The sequence below is a fragment of the Perca flavescens genome, chromosome 2 (genome assembly GCF_004354835.1).
Source record: "Perca flavescens isolate YP-PL-M2 chromosome 2, PFLA_1.0, whole genome shotgun sequence".
Lineage (NCBI taxonomy): Eukaryota > Metazoa > Chordata > Actinopteri > Perciformes > Percidae > Perca > Perca flavescens.
The window spans coordinates 2,150,163-2,168,210 of record NC_041332.1 but is presented as its reverse complement, the minus strand read 5'-3'; the positions used below and the strand labels follow the sequence as shown (position 1 = coordinate 2,168,210).

The 18,048-nt window shown below is 42.8% G+C and overlaps 1 protein-coding gene and 1 non-coding gene across 4 annotated transcripts in view; one reads left to right on the top strand and one right to left on the bottom strand.

The window, feature by feature from the left end:
- rrbp1b (ribosome binding protein 1b) overlaps nucleotides 1–18,048 on the bottom strand; it is a 28,549-nt gene that overhangs the window by 7,617 nt on the left and 2,884 nt on the right. For all 3 annotated transcript variants that reach the window (XM_028598964.1, XM_028598965.1, XM_028598966.1), the window contains exons 3-18: nucleotides 16,794–16,942; nucleotides 14,531–14,653; nucleotides 13,186–13,338; nucleotides 11,386–11,504; nucleotides 11,017–11,170; nucleotides 10,487–10,583; nucleotides 9,015–9,094; nucleotides 7,224–7,261; nucleotides 7,036–7,131; nucleotides 5,329–5,386; nucleotides 4,377–4,417; nucleotides 3,951–4,038; nucleotides 2,760–2,840; nucleotides 2,567–2,659; nucleotides 1,517–1,588; nucleotides 1,275–1,361 (exon numbers count right to left, since the gene is read on the bottom strand). In XM_028598964.1, the coding sequence (XP_028454765.1) occupies nucleotides 1,275–1,361; nucleotides 1,517–1,588; nucleotides 2,567–2,659; nucleotides 2,760–2,840; nucleotides 3,951–4,038; nucleotides 4,377–4,417; nucleotides 5,329–5,386; nucleotides 7,036–7,131; nucleotides 7,224–7,261; nucleotides 9,015–9,094; nucleotides 10,487–10,583; nucleotides 11,017–11,170; nucleotides 11,386–11,504; nucleotides 13,186–13,338; nucleotides 14,531–14,653; nucleotides 16,794–16,942 (1,529 nt within the window). The remainder of the gene's footprint in view (nucleotides 1–1,274; nucleotides 1,362–1,516; nucleotides 1,589–2,566; nucleotides 2,660–2,759; nucleotides 2,841–3,950; nucleotides 4,039–4,376; nucleotides 4,418–5,328; nucleotides 5,387–7,035; nucleotides 7,132–7,223; nucleotides 7,262–9,014; nucleotides 9,095–10,486; nucleotides 10,584–11,016; nucleotides 11,171–11,385; nucleotides 11,505–13,185; nucleotides 13,339–14,530; nucleotides 14,654–16,793; nucleotides 16,943–18,048) is intronic.
- On the top strand, nucleotides 6,636–6,708 carry trnak-uuu (transfer RNA lysine (anticodon UUU)). The gene has a single exon. It is a non-coding gene; the product is annotated as a tRNA-Lys (tRNA).

Here is an 18,048-nt window from a genome sequence, read left to right as displayed (position 1 = left end):
TTAAATATGAATATTTTCTAGATTCTTCTCTCCTCTGAGACAGGAAACTGAATATCTTTGAGGACGTCATCTTGTTCTTTAGGAAACACTGATCCACATTTTAGAGACAGAACTACTCATCCATTCATCCAGGAGATAATCCACAGTAAAGATTAATAGTTAGTTGCAGCTGTAGTCAGATGAAAACATTAAGTATACAACCAGTTATAGATGAGAGACTAAAAGTCCAGTTGCTCTTTCCTTGGATAACTATGACCCAGAGATTTTCACAAGTCATTTTTTGGAAGTCCATGTTGAGTCTCAAGATCTGAGATACAACTATAAAGATACAATGTGCCTGTTCCCAGTAGGGCTGGGGGATCTTGACCAAATACCTCAATATCGATATTGCGACAATATTCTAGGGTTGACAAAATATCTTCACACTTAGATTTGAGATAAATAATCATCAATAATGTGTATATAATGTCTTAGTGGGGAAAAGGCAAATAATAGAACAGCTAGAACAGTCTGGTAAGGTCAGAAAAGTACATCACTTCACTGTAATGCAGCCTTTAAAATCAGGAAAAGACACTTATGTCATATCACGATATTACAATATCCAAAATCTAAGACGATATCTAGTCTCATATCACAATATCAATATAATATCGATATATTGCTCTATTTCTAATACTTTGCCACGGTTAGCTTGTTACCTGTGACGATATATGCTAAATGTAACGTCTCTTTCACATTATCCAGTGACTGACCTATCTGGGTGTGTTTAGAGAAGCCTGATGAAGTTCCACGTTGTTGATCCGGCATCATTTATCTTGGTTCCACACACCTTTCATGTAGCTGTTCTCTTACTTCCACTGTTTACCGAGTTATTGAAAGCAAAACTAATGACAAAAGGCACAATTCAGGGAGGACTTGGTGTCGCCATCCTCAATGCATTTGTTGATATGTGAGCGCGCACACATAAGTCATAGCTCATGTGTTACGTTGCACATTACGGCAAAGGGCAGGGGACATGCAGCTCGTCATACGTTTCCCCAACGTATATGCACCAATAAAAGAAAGTAGAAATACATGAATACATTTAGATTAAAAAAGCAATAATTGCATGAAAACAGGTTGTTGACGAGTCAAAGCTCGAGTCGCAAGTCAAGTCTGGTGTCAGCTGTTTGTGCGACTAAAGTGCGACTCCCCATCTCCCCATCTCTGCTGTGACCCAGATAAACATCCACAGATATAGATTATTTTCAGGTTTATCAACATGAAGCTGTTACCGTTTCCCGCAGCAGCTTCCGGTTCTGATCCAACTCCGTCTGCAGTTCAGTCTGTCTCCTGTCGGCCTCCATCAGCCTCGACTGCAGCTGAAACACAAAATATATCTTGTTTACGGATTCAGTTCTTAACTTCTTGGAGAAGTTCCTGAACAAGTTTCTTCTGGAATAATTCCTTGGAGGTGTGTGTAGTTCTTAGTGTCTGATATTATATCTTGTGTTTGTGAGGAGAAATGTGTCTTTACCTCAGACTGAGCGCTCTCTGTTTCACCTTTTCTCTCCTGAACTTTCTGAGTAAGAAGCTCGAGCCAGTCGCTCTGCGGAGGAAACACATCGGCTGTTAAAGTCTTCCTGCTGCGTTTAACTCGGGATACAACAAACTGAAACATGACAACAACAACAACAACAACAATACATTCATCACAAAGTCTTTAAATGTTTACAATTGTTTCTAAAACATTTCTGGATCGCCATAACTATTCCCCACTTGTTTGGTTTGAGGGCGATAATTTATAAGTTTCATATATATATATACTAACGTCTTCCACCCTGGCGGTGTATGCAGACTAACGTCTTTCCTCCCCGGCGGTGTGTGCAGACTAACGTCTTACCCCCCCTGGCGGTGTGTGCAGACTAACGTCTTCCCCCTGGCGGTGTGTGCAGACTAACGTCTTCCCCCCTGGCAGTGTGTGCGGACTAACTTCTTCCCTCTCTGGCAGTGTGTGCAGACTAACGTCTTACCTCTCTGGCAGTGTGTGCAGACTAACTTCTTCCCTCCCTGGTGGTGTGTGCAGACTAACGTCTTCCCCCTGGCAGTGTGTGCAGACTAACTTCTTCCCTCTCTGGCAGTGTGTGCAGACTAACGTCTTACCCCCCTGGCGGTGTGTGCAGACTAACTTTTTCCCTCCCTGGCGGTGTGTGCAGACTAATGCCTTCCCCCCTGGCAGTGTGTGCAATACTAACTTCTTCCCTCTCTGGCAGTGTGTGCAGACTAACGTCTTCCCCCCCTAGCGGTGTGTGCAGACTAATGCCTTCCCCACTGGCAGTGTGTGCAGACTAACTTCTTCTCTCTCAGGCAGTGTGTGCAGACTAACATCTTCCCTCTCTGGCGGTGTGTGCAGACTAACGTCTTCCCTTCGTGGCTCGAGCTATCAGTTTGTTTTAACACTTAATACTTATTGTCCAAAGGAACCATTGTATATGGTTACATCCCAGCTTTGAACCAATCAGACTGCTTGATTGAGCTTCCCATTTTATAAATAAATAAATATGTAAACAGGAAGCAGCCAACCAACCTTCTCCGTCTCCACAGAGATGCCGGGAAACAGAACCTGCAGCGACGCCTGGAAGTCCTGACGCAGAGACGCAAACCTGGACTCGGCTTCAGCCTGTAAAGATACCGTTACAGTCAGGTCATTACACAGCAGTACTTAGTTACAATACACTACAGCGCTGGAATATTTCAGATATTATATTTGTTACACTGACCAGCGCTGCTTTAAGCTCCGCCTCTCGCTGCTCGCTCTGACGCTCCGCCGCCGAAAGCGTCGCCATTTTGTCCTGTAGCTCCTGAATATAACACGAAGGAAGAAAAGTCAGATCTCATAAGGTAACAGAAGACTTGATAAACACGCTTACAGTGTCAAAACAGGACTCACGGCAAATGTTAATGTTGGACAGTTATGTTCAATAATGTATCCGTCACAAGTATCTTATTTAACTGCAATAGAATTTATACAATCTATTGTTTTAGAAACAATCTTTTTACCTAATCTCACTTAACTTCAACATAAAGCTTGTATTTCTTACTGTAGCTGTGTTACTACTTTCAGCACAAAGCCCGACCCAAGTGTCTTTGCTAGTTTAAGACCGACGCAGTTGTTAATTTCCCGTCCAGCGTCCATGTCGTTTAAATAGCAAATGCACCTGCGCCCATCTGTGGCCCATGGGCGTGCTGGTCTTACAGGGAGGTGTGTTCAGGTGCATTCTGGGCATGCTGGTCTTACAGGGAGGTGTGTTCAGGTGCATTCTGGGCATGCTGGTCTTACAGGGAGGTGTGTTCAGGTGCATTCTGGGCATGCTGGTCTTACAGGGAGGTGTGTTCAGGTGCATTCTGGGCATGCTGGTCTTACAGGGAGGTGTGTTCAGGTGCATTCTGGGCATGCTGGTCTTACAGGGAGGTGTGTTCAGGTGCATTCTGGGCATGCTGGTCTTACAGGGAGGTGTGTTCAGGTGCATTCTGGGCATGCTGGTCTTACAGGGAGGTGTGTTCAGGTGCATTCTGGGCATGCTGGTCTTACAGGGAGGTGTGTTCAGGTGCATTCTGGGCATGCTGGTCTTACAGGAGGTGTGTTCAGGTGCATTCTGGGCATGCTGGTCTTACAGGGAGGTGTGTTCAGGTGCATTCTGGGCATGCTGGTCTTACAGGGAGGTGTGTTCAGGTGCATTCTGGGAGTATTGCTATCTTGAGGCAGCGGGAAGTGATCCTGCCATTGACCAACAAAAACCTGGTCTAAAGTCAATAACGCAGCATTTCATTGTTATTTTAACAGAGCATTAGTAAAATGCTCGTTACACACACAGGAACGCACAGCAGCACACACATGCAGAAGATTACAAATAAAAATATTAAGGTGCAAAAAGCTGTATAGGATGTTAAGGTGTGTGATTTGGACTCACGTCGCCGTGGTTATGAGCCTGCTGCAGCTCCTCTCTGAGCGTGTGCAGTTCTTCCTCCAGACGCAGCAGCTGAGAGTCTTCCTCCAGACTGACAAACACAAAACTCAACGTCAGACACGGCAAAACCATAAAAAAAAAAACTTTAAAAATATATGTCAAAACTTTAAACAAAACGTGAAAAAAAAACTTAAAAAACACCTTTAAAACAAAACATAAAATGTAAAAAAAAAAAAAAAAAAATATATATATATATATATATATATATATATATATAAAACATTTTTAAAAGTTGTAAAAAAGCAGCGTCGTGGAGCTCGTAGGTCTCCTAGTATCGTACGATATCTTCTGTTCTGGCGTTATTGAGAATGCGTTTAACAAAACTTAAAAATAACGTTTAAAGAAATAACAAATAAGGTGTTTTTTCACCTTTCAAACGGCTGCTCGGACTCCGTCTCGCTTCCTGATCGCTGCAGAGAAGAATAAGGAGGAGGAGGAGAAACAGCTGCTGTTAGACACATCGCAAACCTCACAGGATGTTTTTAACGTTACGATAAAGAATATCATTTCATATAATATATATATATACACTGTATATAATATAGGTTTGTTTTAAATGTATTGTAGAGTTAAACTGTGTGACATCATTGAGAGTAAACACAATAAACCAAACTATTTTGATAATAGAAATTATGAAGATTACATCATGTTCTTGGAGTCAGATTTTCTGATAACAGAATCAAAATCGGACGTCATGGACTTTGTGATAACAGCAAATATCGTACCGTTGTCTAAATAATCTATGTAATAGAAGGGGTTGCCCAGGCCAGGGTGGAGCTATAATCCCTCCACCTAGTCCTGGGTCTTCCTCAAGGCCTCCTCTCCAAATTTTGGATAAAATCTGCGGAAAACATTCTGCGTCATTCTACCTCACACGTGTCTAACTCGAGGCCCACGGGCAAAATCCGGCCCCTCGCAGATTTTGATCCGGCCCGCATATGAATTTAGGTACAAACTAGTTTTCGGCCGCCTACTTTTTGTTGCTTTTTCAATGTTTTTCTGTCAAGTTTTTCTACGTTGGCTATGGAACGTATTTGCTGACTTTTTTGCTGACTTTATGTGGACCAAACTGTAAGTTTGAGACATACAATAATACAGTCAGAAATATTTGACTTTCTGACTAAATAAAAGCATGTTAATTAACTCTACATGTTTGGCCCTGAGTGAAGTTGACTTTGACCCCCACCCCGTTCTACGTCCTGCTGAGCTGTTATAAAACAGATTAAAACATGTGAAACGTGACTTGAAGTACTTTGAAGAGAGCGATCTTTGGCGTCAGACTGTAAACATTATGAACTTTGTTCTGTGGATTCAAACGTACGTCTTTCTGCGTCTGCTCACCGGCTGCTTCTTCTTCTTCTTCTTCTTCCTCCTTCACTCTGAGGACACAAAGAAACTAAATCTGAGTTTTTATTGAACGTGTTGAGCTGCAGTTCCTCTAGCGGCCACCAGATGTCACTGTGATCAAACTCTGACTCTTCTACTGTCTCACTGTGGGAGGATTTTATTAGCCCAGAAATCTAGACACACCCTAGTGGCAGCAAATGTAATTTGCAGCCAGAGGGGTCTAGGCACTCTCCGTTGGTTTGCGAGCTGGAAAAACCAAACTGGTCAGGCCAAACACATCGTGTATAGAGCCGGTGGGCGGGGCTTATGGCTGCTGCTGCTGCTGCTGGTGAACAGAGGTCTTCTGGAAGACTTGGAGTTCAGCTTTTCTTTGAGAAAAGAACAAAGAACGGCTCTGAAGTCATTCTTAAAAAAGGAAGATGTGTTCGGAGTTTTGCCGACCGGATACGGTAAAAGTTTAATCTATCATCTAGCTCTGCTACCTTCTTCCTTGCTCTGATTGGTTGGAGCGCTATCCTATTGCGTGCAGAGGGAATTTGAAAGACAACTGTTTATCCCGCCCCTCGGATTGAGCCCTGACAATGGTGAGTTCCCAGACCAGACATCTGGATGTGGGGCTGGCTGGTCAGCCTAGGATTTTATACCTTCAGACAGGGCTTTAAATTGCCAAATGTGGGTAAAAATGACCTTTGGCGGTTAACGTTGTTAAGTTACTTGCCAGTTTGACAGGTGATGAAGAAGGAAATAACACTGCGTCTGTTTGAATGGGCAGGCTGCAAAAAAATGAGGCAGTTTTTGCTGGCACGAGGGCTTTTGCTCAAACTATGGATTGTAACTTCTGCATGAGGACACCAAGAGTATAGAATGGATGAAGAGGGAGAGCTGCTTTATGGTACCCACCAGCAGGAATATTTATTGGCCTGGAGCCGTAAAAATTGCATTAGGTTTTCTACGTTTTGAGCGAAAAAGAATACCGCAGCTCAAGTCCCAGTTAAGGCGACAGCTTGATTGTGGGATATGTCTGGAGTTCTCACTCTCGTCATCCATCATGCAGGTTTGCAGGAGGTCCACAGTCTGCTTGTGGCCATGATGAGTTGTGCATTTTGGCCAATTTTGGCTGATTTTCCACCAGTTTGTGCCATAACAATGGGTGTTACCAGGCAATGTGCCAATCAGGATCTACCCTCTTCCTAACCAGAAGATGGTGGTAATGACAAAAACAAATTACCCTTCCATTTAGAGTCCAGGTGATTGTTTTGTCCAGAGCCCCAGATAATTGAAGCCTGGATAGCTCAGTCGGTAGAGCATCAGACTTTTAATCTGAGGGTCCAGGGTTCAAGTCCCTGTTCAGGCAGTTTATTGTGTGAAGTGTCTGTTGTGCTTCTTATCGTCAGTTTTGTGTGGATCGGTTACGCGCTACGTTGAAACCAAGACGACAAAAGGAACGGCAGGAACCAAACGTGGAGATATTTCTTGAGAGTTGAGAGCAAAAGAGGAAGGGTGCAGAGATGAAGATAAAAGAGGAGGAAAAGACGTATAATTTGGCTAGAAAAATCTGATTAGTTGGTATCTTTGAAAATCATGTTAACAGGTGCTCCTAAAAGTTAGTGTAAAGCCTTCATGTAAGTCTATGATATACTTTAAGTATGTAATTTAAGTGTGTGCGTTCTGTTTTTCTGACCTCTGTGACTGTGATGATGTCAGCAGCTGTAGCTCCGCCCTCAGCTGAGTGAGCTCCGCCTCCAGAGAGACAACCTGCTCGTCTCTGCGCTGCACACTGACAGGAAGTAAGACAGGAAGTCAAACTACAGTCCGACACAACGTCTACACTCAGGTATTAGTTTAGTAAAATGAAAGCAGGAGAGTTACCTGTTCTTCAGCTGCTCCACGTCAGACGATCGCTCCACCTGCACACAAGTTGGAAAGTTACAACAATTAACACATTTTCAATGGTCTCCTGCCAGAGAGAAGCTCGGGGAAATGTGTGGCTGAAACTAGAAGAAGTCGCTGTGGAGGAAAGTTTGTAATAATTTCACAAAATGCAACGAGCTCGGGAGACGTCTATTCTCTGTTTCAGAACAAGTTACCTCCATTTAACCCTCCTGTTGTCCTCGGGTCCAATTTGACCCGTTTACAAAAACTTTCTAAATCAGAACTATGACAAAAGAACATTGGAAAAAGCTGCAAAAACGCAGGAAAAATAATCGACAAAAACATTTTTTTTTTTTACGATGAAAAAAGTGACAAAAAAGCAACGCCAAACGTGACAAAAACTTGTTTAAAAAAAGTGACAAAAAAATGGAATACAGTTGACAAAAACGTCGAAAAAAATGTAGAAAAAGAACAACAAAATGTCGAAATTTCAACCCAGAAAAACAGGTCGACGGGACGACAACACAAGGGTTAATATTGTATGTGGCGTTTTCTTTTGCGGGGTGCAAACGTTCCACCACAGCCACAAGGGGTGAATGTAGTCTTCCACAACGCAAATCTGCATTTGGGAGGCCATCATTCTCCTCTGTGGCTATAAATCAGTGGAATAGTCTTCCTACAGAGATAACCTCATGCACTAACTTCCACTCAGTCTCACACTTAGCAAAGCATCGGTTGTTAACTGATCAGACTTGGTCCCACCAGTAAATTGATGTGTAACATTACTGTGTGTGTTTGGGGTGGGATAGGGGGACAATAATGACTTTAGATTTTTATGACTTTATGTATCTGTATTATATGTCGTACTGTAAATACTTTGTATTTTAATGTGCCATCTACCTGCCCAGGGACTAAGGGCAGAAATTAGCAATTTGCTACAACCTGGCACAAGACATCTATTAATGTTTTTTGTGCACTGTCCCTGTTCAAATAAATAAATTAACAATTACAATTACCAAAACAAGTTCCTTCCCAAGACTATTTTGCAGGGTTGTGGCTAGAAAGATACAACTAATGGTTAGCTGGGAGTTGTAGTTTTCATTATTTATCACAATTGCCGATTAAAATAAGGATAGGATAATATTTTAACATGATAATACACATACATGTACCGTTGGTTTTATGCATGATTAACAGTTTGATTTTATTCTATGATGTATTTTAAATGATCTATTCTTATTTATATATATTTATGGTTATTTATTGTGTGGCACTTTTACTTTTTAAGCACTTTTAAACCTCAGCACTTATTTACTAATTGTTAATGGTATGTATACTTTTTAACCTCAAGGGCAACTAATTCAGAAAGTATTTTAGACTTTTTAAATGATTTTAGTTCGTTTTAATGTTAAATAATATTCCTTTAACATTGGGAGAGAGTTCTCAAAACACACACTCAAAACCATCAGTTGCACCTCTGACCCCAAAGTCTATCAGTTTTTCATTTTGGTCCATATGCAGTTAATGAAATGCATATTCCACAAAGTAGAGGAAGAGACTACCATGGCAGTATTGAATAATTGGAGCCCAGACGCAATTTTGTAATTTTCTAAATTTCTGATCCTCTGAATAAAAAACTGAAAATTGGAAAAACAATTTAAAGATCCAATTTTTTTCATTGGATATTTGAACCCATTTTTCTGTTTTCCCAAATGTCCGTTGGTGCTTAGAAAATTGAACTGATAAGTGTTACACGGACCCTTGGAGGTGAGGTATTAAAGTTATTACCTGGACTGCAGCCTGGTTCTCCAGCTGGACCTTGAGCTCCTGCAGTTCAGCCTCTCTGGACTCCAGCGCCCCCTGCAGCTCTGAGGTACAAACAGCAGGAAAACTAGTTAGTTTCTGGTACCTTTGGACATGATGGGAACACAGAAGGTGTGCTGAAGGGAATGGGTTAGTTCCTGTGATAATTCCTGGACTAAGACATAGTTCCTGCGACTATTTCGTGGAACAAATCTGCAGTTAGATGTGAGATACACTTGGTATGGACCAGGGGTAGATGCATAGACTGTTTAAAGCAGATACACACCAACCAGACGGCCGACCATCGACAGTAAAGCCAGTCGAGGTCCAAAAAACTGCCTCAGAACACACTGAGGCGACAACAACTTGAGCGTACGCTCTGCCGTAATACGTCTCCAATCTGTATTGTTGCCCAAGAAATGAAAACCGGCAGCTGATTGGACGAACGCGTCCAGTGGGTTTGGTTTCTCCGGAAATTCAAAGCCAGACTGTCATGGCGGCTCGTTCAGAATCTGATCTCATATTGTACTAAAATAGTTCACTGAAACATGTTTCTGAAAACATTTGAAGAGAGAAATAGGCCATGCAGTCTTCATTTCAGATCAACAAAGGTCAGTTTAGAAGATTTTCGTCTGATTTTGAGAGACTGTAGTCACACTCATCCCGCTTCCCATTTCCGGGTGAGTCCTGACTGCCCTGTCTCCGACTGAACATGTCATGTCGGCCAAAATGAAGGCCGACCTGAAGGTTGTTACAGAACTGGTTAGCCTCGGAACACACCGAACAGACTCGAGTCACCGACCTCGCCAGACTGTCAGACAGCCAATTATCGGCTCGGTGTGTCAGTGCCCTTAAACGTACAATATGTCAATTTCTGCCGCTAGAGGTCTCTCAATCAAAACAATGGATGTAAACACAGACTTTTCATGATGTTTTGAAGTGGCATTATGGGAGTTGTAGTTTTCATTGTTTTTCAGTTTTATCCACGTTTAATAACGTTTATTCATGTCATTCAGGTAAAATAGCTGCAGTTTCACCCGCATAATTACATTTTCTTGATTTGATTTGTATTGGTAGCTAACGTTGGCTAGCTAGTTGACCAGTTAGCGAGCAAACAAGCTAACATTAGCCAGCAGCTAAAACCACAATATCACAATATATTTCAGTCAGTGTCACTTATTTGGATGTTTTCAGAACCGGGGGGAGAAAACGGTTTGTTGTAACGTTACTCAACACCGCTGAGAGACTAACTTCTCTTTGCTTTGTGTTTGTGTGGAGATGCGGCGGCCATCTTAGATACAGTCTATGGTTTGGACTAATAGACTCTGGAAGCACAAACAAAAACATATCAAGCTTCTCACACTTGTTGCTCTTGTTATTACAGAGCTGGTTAGCATTTGTTAGCATTGTTGAAACCACAGGTCTGAGTTAGCTGCATGCTAACAGAAAACACTCACCGCTAACGGCAGCAGCTTCCTGCTTTGATGCGTTCAGCTCCAAACGTACTTCCTCCAGTTGCTTCTGCAGAGCACGCTCAGTGTCCTTGCGGGCCAGCTGCACAAACAGACAGAAAACACGGGTCACTTCCTGTTAGCAGCAGCTCCAACGTCATATTGGTTGTTTAACCGTTTAGTTGTCCTCGGGTCAAATTTGACCCATTTTCAAAAGGTTTCTATACCAAATTTTCAGAAGAAATAACGTGGATGGCTCCCTACAACGCTCTCCGCAAGTTTTATTCAATTTTATAGCATTTTAATGTTTTTTTTATAAAAGAACATTGAAAAAAGTGACAAAAATGTCGGAAAAAGTGACAAAAACGTCGGAAAAAAGTGACAAAAACATCGGAAAAAGTGACAAAAACGTTGGAAAAATGTTGACCCAGAAACACTAAAAGTTACACGATCGACGCGAAGGCAACACAAGGGTTAAAAAAAGGAAACTACAGAGAGGAAACTACAAATGTAGCTGGTGGGTTTGTGTTTCTGACCTGGGCTTTGGCTAGTTCTTGCTCGGCGGCGGCCATCTTGGCCTCCAGGCCCTTCCTGCGATCTTCGTCGGCCCGCAGCGCGTCGGTACGCTCGGCCAACTCTCGACCCAGACGGACGCAGTCCTGCCTGAGACGGGCCAGCTCCGCATTCTGCCTGCAGGGAGAGTTAGGGTCACACAGGATGGTAGAGGCACAGCTGGTAGACGGACAGCAGTAAACTCTACCTCAACTACGAGTCCCAGAGAGCATTGCTGTAAGAACCAGCCAATCAGAGAGCTTCAAACTCTGTTGGTGAGTATCTAACAAGGGTGGCTGGTTGCCTGGTTGTGTTACCTGCTGTCGGCCTGGCTGGTTGCCTGGTTGTGTTACCTGCTCTCGGCCTGGCTGGTTGCCTGGTTCAAGGCATCTCGGAGGATGGAGTTCTCCTGCTGCAGTCGGGCCAGCTGAGCGTTGGGACCGTTCTCCAGCTGTTCCTGCAGACTCCCGATCTGTCCCAGTTTAACAACCAGTTAGCTACACGTCATACAGGTTGCATATCCGTGCCAGCTAACAACTCGTTAGCTAGAACTCAACACCTGAGACTTACAGTTTTTTCCAACTGCTTACACACAAAATCTTTTCATGTCACACGATTTCTGAAACCTCTCACTCAAAGTGCAAAACTACACTCCAAATCTCAAAAACCAGGAGCTATTTCTCAGCCTTTCACTCAGTTTTCAGTTGCATAGAGTAGCTATAGATTATATTATATCTAATCTATAATCCTTTTGTAAACACAACCAATCAAAAACACTTATTTACCAGGGCACACACACACTCCTCACATTTGCAAACACATGATGTCATAACTGAACACTAACCAATCACTGCTTTAGTATAGGCCTATACAGAGGTCAAAGGTCAGATTACCTGTTTTAAACAATGGATGCCAACAATAGACAGAGAGCAAGGGGAGGAGGAGGAGGAGGAGGAGGGAAGAAGAGGAAGAAGGAAAGCCATCTCTGATGAGATCAGGGCCACGCTAATTCATCATGTGATCAACCATGAGTTGACCAATGAGAGAAGCCCATCTTGAGTAGCTTTACAGTGGCGTCCATACTGCATGCAACTATCTAATGACTATTTCAGCATTACTAATCAATCCGACTCTGTTTTGCATACAATTGCAATACAACAAGTGCATACAATACCCCCCCAACACATAGACACGCACACACGCACACACACACACACACACACACACACTTGTTTCATGCTACTGTATACAACACCGTGCTACTCTTACAAACATGTTTTCCCTTATACAAATGTAATGTTTTGCCCAATAAATATTTTCTGTTTTACTGTAACATTACATTGCTTTTTACAGAGCACTTTCCAACCCCTCTCAGCAGATGACTTTCTCTCTACAACATTGTAAATGTAGATATAAACCTATGAAAGACAAAAGAGCTTTAGATTTAGAACAGCAGTGTGTACATGGTATATCCAAAAATGTACTATTATGAAAACAGTGTTTGACATTTGATGCAAATGCTTCATTTTGAGATGAGTTTATGGTATTTTGAATTCAGTGTTTCATTTTGAAGGAGATGTGAAGCATTTAGCATTTTGTGTGTGCAGTTTTGGGAATTGTGTGTAGAGTTTCGAAAAAAGGAGACATAGTTTTGAAAATGTGTGTAAGCAGTTGGAAAAAACTGTAAATTCACTATCAAAACAACTGTTTGTAACGATCAGCATTCAGAGACCTAACAGACTCGTAATTTGCTGGAGACCTGTGACTTCACTTGAACCTGTCCTCGAGGACTAAAGATTTGACTCAACCTTCCCCTAAAGAGGTTGATATTTAAAGTAGATTTGCCATTAAGACAAGTAACTTTACCAATGTCTTGCTGCTGCCTGTCGGTTTGCATGTCTTCTTGAGAAAGCTTATTTGTTGCTCTAGCTGTCTTTATGATGTCGTGTTGACTTCTGTCTGTACATGTATCCTGTACTGATGTCTTGCTACTTCCTGTTGCTCTGGTCTCAAAACATCTGGCCAAAGGACTATAGTTGAAAATTAGCCGGAAGAAAATGTTGATTAATGTGCATTGTCCTAAATAAATCAGAAAATGACTTGAAGCTTGCCTTGATGACCCACTAAAGAATTTAAAGTGAGTTGAACCGTACCTTCTGGTTGAGCTGCTGCGTATGTTTGAGGTGTTCCTGGTTAGCTGTCTCCATTTTGGCCCGCATGGCGTCGACCTTCTGAACCTGAGCACTCAGCTCCGCCTTCAGACGGGCATCCAAAGACGCCGTCTTGGATTTCTCTGCACCAAGTTCCTGAAGAAGGAAACACAGCAAGCCAATAACTTCTTGACTTCTTCCTATGAAAAACTGAAGGTCTTAAAGCGCCCATATTCTGCTCATTTTCAGGTTCATAATTGTATTTTAAGGTTGTACCAGAATAGGTTTACATGGTTTAATTATCAAAACACACCATATTTTTGTTGTACTGCACATTGCTGCAGCTCCTCTTTTCACCCTGTGTTCAGGTCTCTGTTTTAGCTGCAGAGTGAGACATCTCTTCTTCTGTACTATCTTTGATTGCACTCGCACATGCTCAGTAGCTCAGATGTAGATCATGTCAGCTAGCTCCACAGACAGTAAAAGAAAGGCTGTTTCTCCAACTTCAGTCAGTTCCAAGGCATGCAGCTGGGAGACTTCTTCTAAACCAGGGAGCACATGGAAGTAGTTCTTTTGGAGATTATGGTGAACTAGTGTGGGTTGTAGCAGTGCTTTGCTATTGAGAACGAGGTAGCATGCTAACGGTTGCGGTTAGCCAGCTCGTTTCAGCTGGATTTTTTTCAAAGTTTGTATGCGTGTGGAAGCACCAGAGACACAAAGTAACACCCCAAATCCCAGAAAAAGTGTTTTTTTCATAAAGCGACCAGGGTCATCTAGCAACTCTCCATTGGCTCGCGAGCTGGAAAAACCAAACTCTACCCGGGCCAATCACATCATGTATAGAGCCGATGAGCGGGGCTTAACATATTGGCGTGAATTCCCCGCTACTTGAAAACAAAGAAGATGGCTGCTGCTGCTGGAGAACAGCAGTCTTTGGACTCGGCTTTGGATGAGACTCTGGAAGACTTGGAGTTCAGCTTTTCTTTGAGAAAAGAACAAAGAACGGCACTGAAGTCATTCTTAAAAAAGGAAGATGTGTTCGGAGTTTAAAGTTGAATCTATCAGCTAGCGTTGCTCTGATTGGTTGTAGAGCTATCCTATTGCGTGCAGAGAGAATATGAAAGACAACCGTTTATCCCGCCCCTCGGATTGAGCCCTGACCAATGGGGAGCTCCCAGACCCAACATCTGGATGTGGGTCTGGCTAGTCAGGCTATAACAACGATGCTTTACAAAGCTTTACATTTCTGCGGATTAATGGATGCCCTCCAGAGTGATCAGAACTGCGTCCATGGCAACCCTTGACCAATCAGCAGAGCTGAAGGGACAGATCTTGCTGGCTGGCTCACCTTGCTGATGTCTCGGAGGCGAGTCTTGGCGGCGGCGGAGCTCTCCTGCTCGACGGTCAGCAGCTTCTCTTTCTCCTCCAGCTGTTTCTTCAGATTGGACAGCGGGTCTCCTTTCTGACAGGCCTAACAAGTCAAACAGACTCAACTTTACTGTTGATAAATTAAATATATATAACCTTGTGTGTTGTCTTCCTGTCGACCGAGCAGTTTTTAGTTTTTCTGGGTCTGGGTTTTCTGGGTTTTGGTCGTCTTTTCGACACTTTTATCATTACAACCGATATTTTGGAAACTTTTCCAGATGTTTTTGTCCCTTTTTTTCGACGTTTTTGAAGCTCTTTTCAACATTATTTCATCAGTTATTTTCTTTAAATGCTATAAAATTGAATAAAACACCCAAATTCAATGAAAGTAGTAAACTGATCATTTATTTTTTACTTGTGAAGAGCATTGTAGGGAACCATCCACGTTATTTCTTTTTGACAATTTGTTTGAAAGAAAACCCAAATTTCTGATATAGAAACTTTTTGAAAATGGGTCAGATTTGTGGCCGGGTTGGATCAGTGGGTAGAGCAGGCGCACATATACTGAGAGGTTTATGCCTCGATGCAGAGGTCCAGGGTTTGAATCTGACATGTGATGATTTCCTGCATGTCTTCCCCCCCCCTTTCTCACCTAGCTGTCCTTTCAAATTAAAGGGCGGAAAAGCCCAAAAAATAATCTTTAAGAAAATCGGTCAAATTTGACCCGAGGACAACAGGAGGGTTAAAAGCTTTCATCAACATGGAGAATCTTTCACACTACAGCTGCTTTCAGGTCGTTAGTAGTCTATATCGACGGAGATTCATTGAAGGGATTGCTCTGGATGTTGTGCCTGAACGCGTTCATTGAAAGATAGTTTGTGAACTCGTTCACATTTTGGGTAAACTGAAGGTACTGTATTACTGCCTGATGAACGTTACTGTGAACTCCTTCATTCTGGTGTCTGTGAACGCCACGCTCTCTCAATTTAACTTCGTCCAATAGGGTGCCAGATTCTATGGAGCCTTCCAGGCCAAAACCAGGGCTAAAACACACCGTAAACAGGCCTTCATATGTAGCGGAAAAAACACCCAATCTGGCAACACCAGCCACCAGTGTCTCACTGCCGCACGGGTCATCAAAAGAGGAAGCAGCGTGGAGGCTTCGTATGATCATTTAAACCAGTTTTATGACGAGGTCGGTGAGGATGGAAAAATCTTACATTTCTGTTCAAACTTTGCTCGCCTGCTTTCAAAAAGAAAATCTGCACTTCAGTCCCATCCACAGAAAACCACACACACACACACACACACACACACACACACACACACACACACACATCCACAGCAGACCTGAAACGGCACGTTGAACTGGTTGGATATGAAGATGGAATCTGACGCATAGTTTCAGTGTTAAAACTGATAAAATAATTGCTGTCTGTGGTTCTATATTTGGGCTGTGGCAATAATTTTGAAAAATAATAGCTCGCAGCAACATATGAAAAAAAAGAACTATGAACTAAGTTCATTTTTGGAACCGTGAACTTAGTTCAAAATGTTGAAGCATGAATTATGAACTGAACTAGTTCATTTTTAAATTTGTGAACTGAACTTTGAACTAGTTCATGTAGAAAGTGAACTTTCCCAACACTGGCTCTGGGGCGCGTGGGGTTCCGACGGATGCATGTCTTCTTTGTGTTGGCGTTCTAACCTCCGGTGGATTTGTGAGGACTTTGGTTAACTGGTCCTCAGATCTCTGCAGGGTAAATCCAGACAGCTAGCTAGACTATCTGTCCGGTCTGAGTTTTCTGTTGCACGACTAAAACTACTTTTGAACGTACACATGTTCCACCAAAACAAGTTCATTCCTGAGACTATTTAGCAGAGGCACCGTGGCTCCGTCTGGAGCTAAGCCCCGCCCAAGACGATTGTGATTGGTTTAAAGAAATGCTAATAAACCAGAGCACATTTTCCTCCAATCCTGGGATGCTGTGTGGACTAGCCAGACCTTCCTCCACAGCTCTGTGGAGGAAGGTCTGTGGAGGGAGGTCTGGCAATGTAAGGATAGTTAGCAGTTAGTTGATAAATGCGTAAATAAAAGCCTAGTCTACATATAAAATATTTCTATTGACATGAATTACTAATATACCATATTGGAGCGGATGTTCCTATAATTATGATTAAGTCTTTAGTGTATTTGGTCATATGTTACGGTTTGTTGTATGTTGTGTCTGAGTTGTATCTACCAGCTGCCAGGATTCGTGGCGGACTCCAGCCTTCTGGTTCAGGACCTCGGTGAGTTTGTGCATCTCGTGGTCGCTGAGCGTCATGGCGGTGATGGCGGACAGCAGCTCGCTGTACGGCAGCAGCAGGGACGAGTCTGCAGAGTTGCTCACTTAAAGAGAAACCAGGACAACACACAGCCCTTCGTTCAGCTCAGTTCAGTTTATTCACAAAAGTTTAAAGACAAGTACAATCAGAAGACATAATACACATATGTGAAATGAGACACACTGCTTTTTGTAGCTTTTTGTAGTTTGTACGTTTTTGTAAAAGGGGCCCAGACACAAGCAAAGAATACACATTATACATATATTGTTTGGATAAAAGAAATATCTGTTTTAATCTGACAGAGTACAGAAATATTCTACTTAAGTACTTAAGTACTACTACTTTGATGAACTTTGATGAAAGTAAAGGAGCTTGTACACTGCTCCAACAAACACCAACAGTTGGGTCAGTCTGGTCTGGTGGAGTTGGTAGAGTCTGACATGTCCAGTCTGGTCTGGTGGAGTTGGTAGAGTCTGACATGTCCAGTCTGGTCTGGTGGAGTTGGTAGAGTCTGACATGTCCAGTCTGGTCTGGTGGAGTTGGTAGAGTTTGACATGTCCAGTTTGGTCTGGTGGAGTTGGTAGAGTCTGACATGTCCAGTCTGGTCTGGTGGAGTTGGTAGAGTTTGACATGTCCAGTCTGGTCTGGTGGAGTTGGTAGAGTCTGACATGTCCAGTCTGGTCTGGTGGAGTTGGTAGAGTTTGACATGTCCAGTCTGGTCTGGTGGAGTTGGTAGAGTCTGACATGTCCAGTCTGGTCTGGTGGAGTTGGTAGAGTTTGACATGTCCAGTCTGGTCTGGTGGAGTTGGTAGAGTCTGACATGTCCAGTCTGGTCTGGTGGAGTTGGTAGAGTTTGACATGTCCAGTCTGGTCTGGTGGAGTTGGTAGAGTCTGACATGTCCAGTCTGGTCTGGTGGAGTTGGTAGAGTCTGACATGTCCAGTCTGGTCTGGTGGAGTTGGTAGAGTCTGACATGTCCAGTCTGGTCTGGTGGAGTTGGTAGACTTTGACATGTCCAGTCTGGTCAGGTGGAGTTGGTAGAGTCTGACATGTCCAGTCTGGTCTGGTGGAGTTGGAGAATATCGGACCAATGGAGCCCATTTTCCAACAATTGACAACATTCTAACAGATCTAAATGCTGTCTCTAAATGGTTTTTTTTCTGGCAATTAG